The sequence below is a fragment of the Carassius auratus genome, chromosome 18, assembly GCF_003368295.1.
Source record: "Carassius auratus strain Wakin chromosome 18, ASM336829v1, whole genome shotgun sequence".
Taxonomy (NCBI): Eukaryota; Metazoa; Chordata; class Actinopteri; order Cypriniformes; family Cyprinidae; genus Carassius; species Carassius auratus.
Genome location: NC_039260.1, coordinates 13,716,115 through 13,732,078, shown reverse-complemented (window position 1 = coordinate 13,732,078; position 15,964 = coordinate 13,716,115). Strand labels below are relative to the sequence as shown.

Genomic DNA, 15,964 nt, shown 5'->3' with positions numbered 1-15,964 from the left:
TCTTAAATACATAACTGAGTTCATAGTTACAATGTGTCTCCTTTCATTTGTTTTAGTAAAAAAACTAAACAAAAAAAAACATTAATTACATATTTTTGTTACTTAGAGGTGAAGAGGATAGAAGTATCCTTGGGCTAGTCACACTTACATAACTGGAACTTCAACTGGCACCGGCTTCTATGGTCAAACAAAAAAAACTAGAGCTTTTGAGCACCAAACCCACCAAGTACCCCTTGTCCAGGGTAAAATATACTGATGGATCTTAATGTTGTGGGCCTGTTTTACTGTTGGAGGTCCTAGAAGTCATGTTCAGATACATAGATACATAATGTATTTAATCAGATACTAAAAGATAATAAATCTAAATCTGACTCCTCTCTCCCGGGTCCTCGCTAACACACATCATGGGCCTCGAACCTGGGTCTCCGGAATGGGAGGCGGACGCACTAACAAGGAGGCTGCATGATGATGTTGTTGCAAAATGACTGCAGCCACCAGCCTCTGTTGCTAGTGCGTCTCTTGAGATCAAGGGAGTGAAAAATTAAATGCACAGCACTTACTCACTGGCCTCTGTTACATATAAAATTCTTCTTTTATTGTTCAGCAAAAGTCAAAAGCAGAACTGACATACAGTAGATATAATCATTTGTTTGAGTCCTGTAGTCTGTTCATCTAAATGTTTAACTATCCTTTAGCAATACTTTTTTTTTAGTTCCAAGTTTTCCTGCTCACCGCCTCTAAATAAGCATTGAAATGTATTGTAAATATATTTTATAAACTTGTTTGTTTTGTTTTTCATCTAACAACCCACAATGTAAACACCTAAATATTTTTACCATTTCTTAATATAGATTAGAAAAAGAAATGATAAGGATGGGAAAGTGACATCATGATTTCCAGAGATGCCCACTTAGCACCTCCTGCTCTTTAAAGCAACACCCCACACAACTGTCGTCATAAATTAGCAGGCAGAATGGGTGAGTGGGTCAGAAAGAGAGAGATGTGGATCACTGTAAACATCTGCCTGTATCTGTCTTTTAAATGCATCTCTACAGCTTTAGTCAACAGATCAGGTACTTGCCAGCTCCAGGGACGCTTCAAGTTAAATGGAATGTACCAGGATGGAGATGTTATACTTGGAGGCCTGTTTGAGGTTCATTTTTTCACTGTGTTCCCAGAGCTGAGCTTCAGAACTGAGCCAGAACCACCATATTGTGAAAAGTGAGTCTGGATCTGATACATAATGTATTTTGGTACACAAATGGTACACATTTGTTTTAATATAAAGAGGTTTCAATATATATATATATATATATATATATATATATATATATATATATATATATATATATATATATATATATATATATATATATATATATATATATATATATGTATATATATTGAAACCTCTTTATATTAAAACAAATGTGTACCATAGGAGGATTCCATGATTTCTGAATTGGAATATATTAATGCTCATTTTGTATGTATTATATTTTCTGTTTAATTTTTTAACATTGATTTATAAAAACTTTTTTTTTCTTAGATTTGATATGGAAAGCTTCCAGCAGGCACAGACAATGGCTTTTGCTATAGACGAGATCAATAATAATCAAAATCTGCTGCCTAATATCACTCTTGGTTACCATCTTTATGACAACTGTGTGATGCTAGGAATGGCATTCCGTGCTGCCATATCCCTAGTTAGTGGAACAGAAGAGAGATTATCCAACCTCAACTGCACTGGCCCTTCTCCAGTGATTGGGATTGTGGGTGATCCAGGTTCAACTCCATCCATTGCAATTTCCAGTGTTCTGGGGCTATTTCGAGTACCTATAGTAAGATGGGATGAAAAAAGTAAAAATGCACTATATGCATATTTTGTACTGTTCAATTCCATTTGTTCTATTTAGTCATTTATATCCTGAATCAATTTCTTTGATTCTCCATGAGTATGTAAATCATAATCCATTTCTCTGTCTCATGTCTTCTCTCTCTACGTCTTTCCTAATTAGGTTAGTCACTATGCCACCTGCTCCTGTTTGAGTGACAGGAAAAAGTACCCCTCTTTCTTCAGAACAATCCCCAGTGATGCCTTCCAGGTGCGGGCTATGATTCAGATCTTGAGGCATTTTGGATGGACGTGGGTTGGACTCCTCTACAGTGATGACGACTACGGCATCTATGCTTCTGTGTCCTTTAAACAGGAAATGCAGCTGTTTGGAGGTTGTGTTGCCTTTTCTGAAATCCTACCCCATGACAACAACCCCAAAGACATTCGACATATAATAGGAGTGATTCAGGCCTCTACAGCAAGAGTGTTGGTTGTTTTTTCTACTTCGTCCTATCTGATGAATTTGATGGATGAGGTGGTATTGCAAAACCTGACAGGCAGACAGTGGATTGCAAGTGAAGCATGGGCTACCTCACCTGTGTTTCACACTTCACGTTTCTTGCCATTTTTGGGAGGCACACTGGGCATTGCCATCAGACGTGGAGAGATCCAAGGACTTCAAGAGTTTTTGCTACGTCTTTGTCCCAGTAATGATCCAAGAAATAATATGTTGAAAATCTTCTGGGAAAACATGTTCAGGTGCAGTTTTAAAACTGAGGGTGCAACGACAGATGGAGGCCAAGTCAAAAAGTTGTGTACTGGACAGGAGGATCTGATCATCACAAACACACCATACACTGATGTTTCAGGGCTGAGAGCAGCTTATAATGTCTATAAAGCAGTTTATGCCCTGGCACATGCACTTCATGACCTAATGCAGTGTGAGGAGGGTATTGGACCATTCAGTGGGAACAGATGTGCCAACATAACCAACCTAAAACCGTGGCAGGTAAGGCCCACATGTATATTGGAGATTCTGTCGAGGCATATAGTAGAGCTAAATGTGGAAAAGCAAAATCTGTGCTCTACATAGATTCATATATGATATCTTAATTAAACTGATATTGTCCCAGTTATATTATTGATATTTTAGTAATCAAAGAAGATACATTTATATTGACAACATTTCTTCATAACAATTAAATTTTTAAGAAACAGTCATTCACACATTCTTATAACAGAATTACAAAAAAGACATTAAAGTACAATGTTGCAGTCATGTATGAATGACAATTTATAAATGTATACTTGTCATGTTTGAATTTTAAATGTGTTTTGTCTAAAAACTATACAGCTGGTTCACTACCTACAGAAAGTGAACTTCACCACAGGCTTTGGGGATCATGTGTCATTTGATAAGAATGGAGATGCACTGGCTATTTATGATGTATTGAACTGGCAGCCATTCTCTGATGGATCAATACGGGTCTACACAGTTGGTGTAGTAAATGAAGGGGCAGGGAATGGGAAGGTGCTTTCACTGAATGAGGATGCATTATACTGGAACTTTCAGTTTAAAAAAGTAATCATTTTCAGTTATTTATTAAATTATAAATTATATATATATATATATATATATATATATATATATATATATATATATATATATATATATATATATATATATATATAAACATGTTACATTCATTCTTATATATCATAAAAATTAAACTATTACACAATATTAAGCATTCACTCTATCACTGTGTGCTAATAAATAACAACATATGTTGTCCAATGATAGCCCCCACGGTCTGTGTGCAGTGAGAGCTGCCCACCAGGCACTAGAAAAGCCATGAGGAAGGGACTTCCTGTCTGCTGTTTTGACTGCCTTCCATGTGCAGATGGACAGATTTCTAATACAACAGGTGAGGAGATTATTGTGGGCAAAATATAATTGTAACTGAATAAAACTTGAGATTTATTACAAAATTATTTCTTGTTTATTTATTGTTTTCTATGTTTTTTTTTGTTTTGTTTTTTTACTTACAGATACAATTGAGTGTACTGCATGCCCAGATGAGTTCTGGTCCAATCCAGATAAGGACCAGTGTGTCCCCAAAGATGTAGAGTTTCTATCCTATGAGGATCCTCTAGGCATCTCTCTAACTACTGCATCGCTGCTTGGCATCTGCATCTGCACTCTTGTAATGGTCATCTTTGCTCATCATCGTAACACTCCCATAGTACGAGCCAACAATTCAGAGCTTAGCTTTCTGCTGCTATTGTCACTCAAACTGTGTTTCCTGTGTGTGCTGCTGTTCATTGGCCGGCCAAAGTTGTGGACATGTCAGTTAAGACATGCTGTGTTTGGCATAAGCTTTGTCCTGTGTGTCTCCAGCATCCTGGTCAAGACTATGGTAGTAATAGCAGTATTCAAGTCATCTCGGCCAGAAGGCAAAGGCCAGATGAAATGGTTTGGAGTTGCTCAACAAAGATGCACAGTTTTGGTCCTAACAGCCCTCCAGGTTGTGATATGTGCAGTCTGGCTATCAACTGCCTCTCCAACACCTCATAAAAACAACCAGTATACTCGCTCTAAAATAGTATATGAATGTGCTATAGGCTCAGTGGCTGGTTTTTCTATGCTGCTGGGATACATTGGGCTGTTGGCAGCAGTCAGCTTCCTGTTAGCCTTCCTGGCAAGAAATCTACCAGATAATTTTAATGAAGCAAAGTTTATCACTTTTAGCATGTTGATCTTCTGTGCTGTGTGGATTTCATTTGTTCCAGCATATGTGAGCTCACCAGGAAAATATGCAGTGGCTGTCGAGATATTTGCTATTCTAGCTTCCAGTTTTGGATTACTGGTGGCCATATTTGCCCCTAAGTGCTACATCATCCTTTTACATCCAGAGAGGAACACTAAAAAAGCCATCATGGGAAGAGAAACACAAAATAAATAGTTTTACATTATTGTTTACTCTAATCATTTCTGGGGTTCACCACTGTAAAAAAACAAAACAAAACAAAACAAACAAACAAACATCATTATCATTAAAATACAAGTTATTCTTTCACTTGCTTTAAAATTACACTATTTATGTACAGTATATTTTAAACAATAACCTCTTTTATACTTTTATAAAACTGTAACACTTAAGTTGAGAGACTTTTTATTAAATCATACAATGTATATATGCGTTATGTGGCCAAACAAACAGCCTATTACTGTTGCCTTTGTAATAGATTTGCTTATGAATCAAGAACAAGGCATTTGTAGCTGTATTTATAAACTGCTTAATAATGACTATTAATGTTGGGATAATGCTTTATAAAGGATGAACTGACTATTTACTAATGCTTACCTAATGATTCATAGCATGCATTTATTATAAAGTGTTATCCAATATTATAATATAACATTAGAACATACTTAAAAATCTACCTAGAATTTAGAAAGTAAATTTCAAAATGTGATAGTCGTAGGCTGCAGCCTAATGAATAAAAATGTTAAATAAATAAACAAATTCACATAAAGGCTCTTAAAGGTATACTCCACCCCAAAATAAAATTTTTGTCATTAATTACTTATGTCCATGTTGGTCCAAACCCGTAAAAGCTTTGTTCATCTTCGGAACACAATTTAAGATATTTTGGATGAAAATCCAGAGGCTTGAGACTGTCCCATAGACTGCCAAGTAAGTTACACTGTCAAGGTCCAAAAAAAGTATGAAAAGCATCATCAGAATACTCCATCTGCCATCAGTAGTTCAACCATAACATTATGAAGTGACGAGAATACTTTTTGTATAAAACAAAAAATAATGACTTTATTCAACAATTCCTTTGTCAACAATCTCCTCTGTGTCTCTCCACCAGTGGTGGCTGGTGCAAAAAAAATTGGGTGTGGGGGCGCAAACAACAGTAATTCAAAGTGTAAGTAACGCAGTAATGTAAAAGCCATGTTCCTTCTTAGAATTTTTCTGATGTTCATGCTAACAGCAATTTTTAAAACACCAGCCATTTATTTTATCAAACTCAGAGATGAAGGCTGTAAAAATGTAAAGGTGGTCCACAAGAGGAAACCGAAGAAAAACAAATAATTTTACATCAGTTTAAAGACTGTGTAAATTATTATTATTTTCTTTTCTTTTTTGTTACATAATGCTTCTATAATGAGACACTTAAGGAGTATTATTTGAAAAGAGATATGGTCATTGTATAACTGTATCATCTACGCAAGCCATTGTGCCTGCAACAAATTAATTTGCAACAAGTTAAATTGCATTGTTTCATTTAACTTCTTTGGGTAATTGTCTTTGGTGACTACAATAGTATTGCTCCACACATTGATCCCACAAACATGGAATAGTAATCCTCTCATAGTAAAGTTATCAGAAACAAATTATCATAATTATTTATATCCATTCATATTATGTAAATGTTTCTTTATCTTAAGGATCTACTCTTTGCTACAATACTTAAGCTTTTTTTTTTTTTTTTTTTTTTTTATAAAATCAAAGAGATTTACAAGTACATATAGAAAATGAATAAACAAGCAGTTTAACTTGTTGGTGATGGTTTATTTTGTTGCATTATGTTATGGAAAAGTTGCAGAAAATAAAATAAAATCCTAATCCTCCAGCAGCATGGCAAAGGCTCCTGCCTCTCTGACGGTAACAGGGTCAAAGTCACCTGAGTCTCGTATAGTTTGAAAACAGCAGATGAGGTCCTCTCTGTGCTCAAACACTGAATTGATGGCACGGCTGTGGAAGTTCCATCCGACTTTGCTTGATGTTTGTAGTCTATGGGCAACTACTTTATCAAGGACATCGGTGCGCTTGGGTGATCTTGAGAAAAAGCTGTCAAATCCTCCAAGGTCAGAAAAAAGAACTCTCACTTTGGGTATGTGAGAAGTGGCCTGTTGCATTATCAGATTGAGCTGATCTGCATAGCATTGGATGTAATTGGCATTTGGGTACACATCTTGCATCTTCCTTTGAACACCTGCAGTGGCTCCATCATACACTTGGGAGATGAGTTTATTCTTCTGATCCTCTGGAAGGATGACAGCAAGATGCTCTTTTAGTGCTGTGGCGATGGATTCGGCTGTAGCTGAACGCAGAAGAATAAACAAAAAAAAACTCTCATGTACGTTATTTTTAGCATCAATGTACCACGGCACAAGCACAAATTGACACTGTGTGGCAATATCGGTGGTCTCACCGGCATGGATTGAGAGAAAGTCACTGCTCTGTGCTTCTTGGATTATGTGCTCCCTAACAACAGACAACATTCAGTCCAACAGCTCGTTTGAAGTTTCCTTAAACACAGTGGCAACAAAATCGACCAGGCCACGAATATCCCAGGATTGTCTGATGTCTCGTTCTCGTCATGACCATGCAAAGCCAGCTCAAACACGAAACAAAATTTCACACAGTCTGTTATTCTAGACAGAATATTTTTTGTGACCTCTTCATTGTGCCTTCTAATGCCAATCCTGTAGCCTTCATCTAGCTGTTCAGCAATGCTATGCTAATTCTAGGTTCGGGCCATTCCCAAGCTTGGAGCCCTTCCCCGGACAGCACGCCAAATACGCATACCATACCTCAGCTAATTATATGTAAGCGTGAACTCATGAATCACATTCACCTGAAAACAATCACACACAGCTGCCACCAATTACACACACTCAGCACAATCATCAGACACGTTTTTAAGAATTGGACTTCCTTTCACACACTGCCGAGTATTGTTCTGCACATATCCCTCCCCTAGCGATAGCTGCGGTACCAAGCCATTCCGTGTGTATTTTCATAGTCTTGTATTAGTTTCTAGTTTTCATAGACTTGTTTCAGTTTATAGTTTTCAAATTCTTGTTTAAGTTTATAGCTTTCATAATATTGTTTTTTAGTTTATAGTTTTCATAGTTGTTTCAGTTTATAGTTTTGATAATCCTATTTCTGTTTATAGATTTCATAGTTTAGTCTTTTTCTTGCTTTGCCCTGTTACTCGTGTTTCGACCCTTTGCTCAGGATTCTGGATTACCCACTGTATTTTCATAGTCTTGTATTAGTTTCTAGTTTTCATAGACTTGTTTCAGTTTATAGTTTTCAAATTCTTGTTTAAGTTTATAGCTTTCATAATATTGTTTTTTAGTTTATAGTTTTCATAGTTGTTTAAGTTTATAGTTTTCATAATCCTATTTCTGTTTATAGATTTCATAGTTTAGTCTTTTTCTTGCTTTGCCCTGTTACTCGTGTTTCGACCCTTTGCTCAGGATTCTGGATTACCCACTTGCTTAGCCCTCTAGATATTGTTCATTCATCATAGACCCACGCGTGCCCTAGGAACATTCTTTGTCTTGCCCTATACATACACCTCTTTGGCAGTATTTGACCCATGCCTGTTGTGACCACATCTCTGTGTAATAAAAGCTTGCACATGGGATCCACACATCTCACGACTCGTCAGCCCCATTACAGCTATAAGACAGGCTATGCCTATAAAATAACAAATAAGTTACATAAATTTTAAATAGGTATACAAAACTGGAAATGACTAAATAAACATGCATAATATATAAACAAATAAATAAGAAATGTAGAATGTTTATTAGCAAAATGAGTAAGAAAGCTTGGAGGCACGGCATACACCTCTAAGTCAAATAAAATAAATAAATTGCACAACAATTAAATAAAGTAAAAATCAGCAAACAATGTGGAGCCAATTTAATAAGAAACAAATGTTTAAAAAAAAACTTCCGAATAGAGATTTTTTTCCTAACCGACACTCGTTAATCGATTATTAGCCATTAACAGAAAAGATTATTTTAAATAAGTCAAATTGAGTGACCCGTTAAGAATACTAACATTTGTTTTCCGTGAATTCATTTTACATGTGCAAAAAGCAGCACACAAGAGAACATGAGGATTCACATGGTCATCACATCACATCACCCACCTGCAGTGCTTCTATATATATTTATGTATGTTACCGATAACCAGGACAGGAGGCTGAAAGTATAAGAAACTCAGTTAATAGAGGCACAAGCAGAAGAGCAGGTAGTTTAGGGTGAGGCAATGGTGCTGGAGGCAGTGATGAAGGGATCCGTTGGTGAAGGGTTCAAGACTCTGGAAGTAGTGGACACACACACACGCACACAGGATGAAGACTTGGAGACTGCTGGAGAGAGGTAAGTATAGTGATAGTTAGTCCTTAGAGTAAGCACACAGGTTAGACCTTGTTCCGAACGAGACCGGACGCTGACTGTGTGTGTGTGTGTGTGTGTATGTGGTATTTGTAGTGAGCTGGTGATTGCAGGCGGATGAGAAGCAGGTGGGAGTGATTAGTACTCAGGTGAGGGAGTGTGCTGTGATTAGTTGGTGATGGAGCCTGGCGTCTCTGTTACAGTACCCCCCTCCCCACGGCCCACTCCTGAGGGCCAAGGACCCTGACAACGTGGTGGACATCCTCTTCCTTGTGGAGCCAGTCTTTCAGGGTGATTGGAGTGGAAGGTGTCTAGTAGGTTTGGATCCAGGATGTCATTGCGTGGGACCCATGAGCTTTCCTATGGACCATATCCTTCCCAGTCCTCTTAAGTTCTCAAGTTGTCCACCACGCCGCCGGGACTCCAGGATGTCATGAACCTCGTAGGCAGCTCCGTCATCAAGGAGGAGAGGAAGGGGGGATTAGGCTACACCAGGCTGTGTGGAGGGAGAAACAGAAGGATGGTAATGTTTGAAGAGTGAAACATGGAAAGTGGGTTGAATCCGGTATCAGGTAGTAGGTGGAGCTTGAAAGTGACCAGATTGATCTGCTCGGTGATGGTAAATGGTCCAATGAATCTGAGACTAAGCTTGCGGCATGGTAGGCACAGGCAGATGTCCCGGGTTGACAGCCAGACCTTCTGTCCAGGTTGGTATTCCAGGGTGTTAGAGCGACGAAGGTCAGCTGTCATCCTGCGCCTATGTAGGGTCCGTTGCAGTTGGTGGTGGGCCACGTCCCAGACCCTCTCGCTTTCACGGAACCAGTAGTCAATCGATGGGATGTCTGAGGGTTCACCTGACCAAGGAAAGATCAGTGGTTGGTAGCCAAGCACGCACTGGAATGGAGTGACCATTTCCATGGCCGTGGGTAGACCTTTCAAGGGAAGACAACATGATTTAGAGAACCAATCAACTATAACAAGGTTACAAGTGTTGTTTGTCAGAGGGAGGCAGATCTGTGATGAAGTCCACCCCTAGGTGTGACCACGGGCAGTTCGGGACGGGCAGAGGGTGGAGCTTGCCTGATGATAGGTGCTGTGGAGTCTTGGAAATGGCGCAGTCTTTACATCTGTGCACGTACCTTCTGATGTCCGATGCCATGTTGGGCCACCAGAAGTGTTCCCTTAGCAGCGAGAGGGTTTCATTGACCCCCTGGTGACCAGTACCAAGAGACGTGTGTGCAGAGTGGATGAGTGGAGTGTGCTGTCTCCTGTGGATGTATTGCCGTCCTGGTGGCCAGGCCCCACCAATGGCGGAGTGTTGGTGAAGGGATTGGAGGAGGGTAGGGTCTTGGCTGACCAAATCATAGGACTGACGATTACCTTCTCAGGAAGTAGAGGTTCAGGTTCTTCTAGGCTTTCCACCAGGGCGTGACATAGGGCATCAGCCTTGATGTTCTTGGCCCCTGGGCGGTACGAGATGGAGAAGTTGAAGCGGGTGAAGAATAGCGTCCAGCAGGCCTGTCTTGGATTAAGCCTGTTGGCTATGCGTAGATACTCTAGGTTTTGATGGTCTAGGAAACTAGGAGAACTAGGAAAGGGTGTTTGGCTCCCTCCGGCCAATAACTCCACTCATAATTGAGCTTCTGAGAAAAGAAGGCACATGGATGGAGGCGGCTGGGACTCCCCTGCTGCTGGGACAGGACCGATCCCACTCCGGTGGTGGAGGCGTCGACTTCGACGATGAAGGGTCGATTGAGGTCAGGATGCACCAGGTTTGGAGCGGTAGTGAAAGCCTCCTTGAGAGAGTTGAAGGCCTCCGTGGCGGCTGGGGTCCAGGACAGAGACTTGGGTTTATTACGGAGGAGGCTGATGAGAAGGTTGGTGATGGAGATGTAATTCTGGATGAAATGCCGGTAGAAATTGGCAAAGCCAATGAATCGTTGGAGTTATTTGATTGTGGTAGGAGTGGGTCAGTTCTTGACAGTGTTCACCTTCCCCTCGTCCATCCGGTTGCCACTGCTATTGATGTTATAACCAAGGAACTGCACTGAGGGTTGATGGAAGGAGTATTTCTCTGCCTTGAGGTATAGGTGGAAGGCCCTCAGGCATTGCAGGACCTCCGCAATGTGGCGATGATGTTCTGCTAAGCTCCGGGAGTAAATGAGGATGTCATTTATGTAGACGAGGATGAACTTGTGGAGGAACTCCCGGAGCCCCTTATTTATGAAATCCTGGAATACGGAGGGAGCTTGACAAGTCCATACAGCATCACCAAGTACTCATAGTGGCCAGTAGGGGTGATGAAAGCAGTTTTCCACTCATCCTCCTCACGTATCCGGATGAGGATGTAAGCGCTGCAGAGGTCCAACTTTGTGAACACAGTGGCACCATGGAGATATTCCAGGGCAGCTGGGATGAGGGGAAGAGGAAAACGTAATTTAACAGTTATATTGTTGAAGGCACGGTAATCAATGCAGGGCCGCAAGCCTCCGTCCTTCTTTTCCACAAAGAAAATGCTGGATGCAGCAGGGGAGGTAGATTGACGGATGTAACCTTGCACCAGCGCCTCCTTAATGTAGTCCTTCACAGCCTTCTCTTCCAGGATGGAAAGGGGATAGATCCTTCCTTTAGGCACTGGTTCACCCGGAAGAAGATCGATGGCACAATCCCATGGCCTGTGTGGAGGCAGCTTGGAGGCCCGTTTGGGGCAGAATACATCACTGAAGGGGGCGTTGTACAGGGGGGTTGGAATGGCTATGGATTGCTTTTCTACCGGGCTCTCAATGGATGTGGTACAGACAGGTAGAGGTTCCGGGAAGAGTTTGGCTGGAAAAGGGAATCCAGTGATACAGCCCTAGAAACAGGAGTCGCCCCACTTCAGGATTTCACCTGTCTTCCATGAAATAACTAGGGTTATGCTGCTACAACCACGGGCACCCTAGGATTGACATCAGTGGTGGATTCCTCCAGAACCAGCAGATGGATCTCCTCCTTATGAAGTAGCCCGGTTTAGAGGGTTATCGGACCAACACTATGATGAATGCATCTTCAACTCATCTTCAATCTCGCTGACCTAGAATTGAGGAGGGCAGAGAATGGAAGAGAGATGTCAGCGGCAGTAAGTGTCAATATAGTGGTGAGTGGTTTCAATTGATACTTCGAAGGGAGAATGGCACTCACCATGGGACGAGGAGGACGGATGGACGGGGCATACGGAGATGATATGCCCGCTGACCTAGAATTGAGGAGGGCAGAGAATGGAAGAGAGATGTCAGCGGCAGTAAGTGTCACTATAGTGGTGAGTGGTTTCAATTGATACTTCGAAGGGAGAATGGCACTCACCATGGGACGAGGAGGACGGATGGGGCATACGGAGATGATATGCCCCAGAGATGCAAAGTAGAGACATAGATTCTGGGCAAGGCGTCTTTGCCGTTCAGCAGCAGTGAATCGGTAAGAGTCAACGAGCATGGGCTCGCTTGCTGGTTCTGGGGAGCTGACGATCTCAGGTTGGCAGAGTGGCGAGTTTGAATACGCCTGACCCTGGTGCTCTTGGAGGCACGACTGCATACGGGTGGCAAAGCGGATGGAGAGTTGAATGAAGTGTTCGAGCCAGATGGTGTCCTTGTATGCAGCGAGATGCAACCACACTTAAGGTTCCAATCCCTGACGGTAGGTGGTCAGCAAGGTCTGCTCATTCCATCCACATCGTTGCTGCAAGACTCCTGAACTTAAGAGCATATTCATTGACAGACATTTCTCCTTTAAATTATAAAGCTTCTCACCAATAGAAGAATCCCATGCGGGTCTGCCAAAAACTTCTCAGAAATGGTCGATGAAGCTAGAATAAGACTGGATAACAGGGTTATTTTGTGTCCAAATAGAATCGGCCCACTGAAGTGCTTTATCTTGGAGTTGAGATATCAGAAAGGCCACTTTAGATCGTTCGGTGGGGGCATCTCCAGGACCAGCGAGCATTGGAGCAGGAATCCGCTGCAATCCTCCGAACCAGAGTAGGGCAGGTGAGGAAGTGGTGGTGTTGTCAGCTGAAGTGCTCGCAGGTGATGGGGATGCCGGAAGAGTGGTGAGTGTTCAACGCAAAGCGTCAACAAGGTCCTGGAAGGGGTCCGTGAGGCTCATGCTTGTGCCGATCGGTCTTGGTCAGGTCTTCTTTTACGGAAAACCAGGACAGGAGGCTGAAAGTATAAGAAACTCAGTTAATTGAGGCACTAGCAGAGGAGCAGGTAGTGTAGGGTGAGGCAATGGTGCTGGAGGCAGTGATGAAGGGATATGTTGGTGAAGGGTTCAAGACTCTGGAGGTAGTGGACACACATACATGCACACGATGAAGACTTGGAGACTTTGAGATCGCTGGAGAGAGGTAAGTAGAGTGGTAGTTAATCCTTAGAGTAAGCACACAGGTTAGACCTTGTTGTGTATGAGACGTATATATATATTAGTGGTGGGCCGTTATCGGTGTTAATGTGCTGCATTAACGTGAGACTCTTAGCAGGCGATAAAAAAAATATCGTCGTTAATCTATTCTCAAAGTTGGGTTGGGAGCTGGGTCTATACTATGCAAGCTATGATGACTTTCACCTTTATATTTTATATAACTCACTGGCTGAGGCCAGCCTAAAAAGATGCTCAGGACAGTTGACGGGCCACTGCTGCGCATCATCACGAAAGCGTATCTTTTTCATGTTTTTAAGCCTTACCGCTTGTCGATTTAAACATTAAAGCATCCAAACACAAGACGTGAAAAAACTGAACAGAGTAGCTGGTTACTCGCGCGCTGTCTTTTCTATGTAGTAATGATATACCTATTCTCATAACTCAGATACATTCAGAAACTGATGTGTTTAACCCTTTAACTGTCACCCCCATTTTTGAACATAGACGTGAAAGTACACTATTCACACTTAAATTGTTATAATTCATAAACGCTTTTGAATGCAGACCAAAGGTTGGTCTCTTTTTAAAGAAGACAATCTCCAGATTTAAAAAAATGGAAGCATATAAATGTTATAGAATTTTAAATTTACTGTAAAGAAAATGTACTGTACTATTTTTATTATATTTTATATAAAATAAATGTTTTATAAAATATGTTTTAATCCAAAATTGCTATAAAATTAAAGCCATATGTCTAAATAAGTTGTGTTCCAAATTTAAAGTTGATATAAAAATGTAGGTTCATTTTGTTTAGGTGTTATACCACAAACAGCCACCAGGTGCCATTGAAATTCCATTGAATTTTTTGGATGCATTTTTCAGCCACAAATGTATGAATTCCTCTCTCAATATTATGTCTATGACAAAATCCACCAAATATGAAATCTTGAGACTTAGACCTTTCCAACAATATGTATTTTTTTAAGATTATGAAAAGTTGTCATTCTAAAAGACCATAATATATTTGGAATATGACACCTCCCACTAAGGGGTAGGAGCACGCTAAAATATTTTAAAGTACGATTTCCATGGTAATGCAGTGTCCGATTTCAAAATGGTTTTCACAGGATGAATTTGGAGTGTTTAAGCTTTTGAATGATATATCATTTATGATGATTACTAAAACATGTGATGGGAAAAAGGATGCACAGATTTTTTTGTGACAAAGGTCAGAACTCCTGTTATGATGTATATGTTTTGAGGTGCACTCTTGTCATAAATTAATCTATTACTGTTCCTACATAATTTTTAACAACAAAAAGTATTCATGATGAATCCGTGAGAACCATGGAAGGCTGGGTTCCATATTGAGACCTAAGCGGTACTCGTACAGTATGCCAGATACCATACCAGATACCATTTTACATCAGTCACCGACCAGTGACCTACTGAAAGGGAATGTCTCCGTTAGGTATGGCAACCCTTGTTCCCTGAAGGAGGGAACGGAGATGCCACGTCCCATCGCCATGGCTGCTTTACTGCTGCTGAGCTACCACCTGCTGCAATGTGCATTGGCTCGTTTAGTTTACACTCAAAGTAGATTGGTCTATCGAATTGATATCCCATTTTGCGTCGGCCACCGATGTGACGTCTCCATTCCCTCCTTCAGGGAACGAGGGTTACCATACGTAACCGAGACGTTCTTCTTCTCCTTAGCCCAAGGTAAGACGACTCTAACATTGTCTGTGGTTCAGGAGTGGCTTAACAAGAGGAATACATCAACTGTAGCCAAATTCCTTGACACGTCTGTATGCCTTGACCCCAGCCTCAGTCCATTCCTTGTGAAGTACTGAAGTATAGAAGTTGTGTTAAATCTTGGTTCATGTTATCTACGGTAGTTAATTAATTTTAACTAATTAACCTTACTGTAAAGTGTTACCGGTTAATCTTTCTCACATATAATGGAAGCAATATACTGGAACTTTGAAACAAACAAAGTACTTATTTTATTTTAAAAGCCATATCTTGTGCTAATTATCATTTATATATTTAAAATATAACAATAATGAAATGTAAATTAATAATAGTGCAGTGTATTCCCAAGACCATCGGATCATGCAAACACAATAGAGACATATCAGTGTTTGCCTGAATAACAACAGTTGTTAACTCTCTCAGCCCCAACGGTCCTTGTGCAATGAGAGCTGCCCCCCAGGCACCAGGCCAGCCACAAGGAAGGGCCTTCCTGTATGCAGTTTTGACTGCCTGCCATGTGAGATGGAGAGATTTCTAATATAACAAACAATGTATCCTTTTTATGCTCTGAAAATAAATTAATAAAATGTAACTACAACCTCACTTTGTTGTGCTTTTTATCTTTGTCTCTCTTTTTTATTATTATTATATTTTTTATTTTTTTCACAAATGCGACTGAATGCATAGAGTTTCTGTCCTATGGGGACCCTCTGGGCCTCTCTCTGACCACTGTGGCCCCTGCTTGGCACCTGCTTCTGTGCATC

The 15,964-nt window shown here is 40.6% G+C and overlaps 1 protein-coding gene across 1 annotated transcript; it reads left to right on the top strand.

Annotated features, from left to right (window-relative positions):
• The first annotated feature begins 1,001 nt into the window (after positions 1 to 1,001).
• On the top strand, positions 1,002 to 4,803 carry LOC113118801 (extracellular calcium-sensing receptor-like). The gene is made up of 6 exons (XM_026288211.1): positions 1,002 to 1,221; positions 1,550 to 1,841; positions 2,019 to 2,846; positions 3,192 to 3,368; positions 3,642 to 3,765; positions 3,890 to 4,803. The coding sequence occupies exons 1-6, from the start codon at positions 1,112 to 1,114 to the stop codon at positions 4,801 to 4,803; spliced, it is 2,445 nt and encodes an 814-aa protein (XP_026143996.1). The 5' UTR covers positions 1,002 to 1,111.
• The last annotated feature ends 11,161 nt before the right edge of the window (positions 4,804 to 15,964 follow it).

Coding starts and splice junctions, on each gene's coding strand:
- LOC113118801 (XM_026288211.1), top strand. CDS start 1,112: ATGTACCAGGATGGAGATGTTATACTTGGAGGCCTGTTTGAGGTTCAT. Junction 1,222..1,549: donor GAACCACCATATTGTGAAAA/GTGAGTCTGGAT, acceptor TTTTTTTCTTAG/ATTTGATATGGAAAGCTTCC. Junction 3,766..3,889: donor ACAGATTTCTAATACAACAG/GTGAGGAGATTA, acceptor TTTTACTTACAG/ATACAATTGAGTGTACTGCA.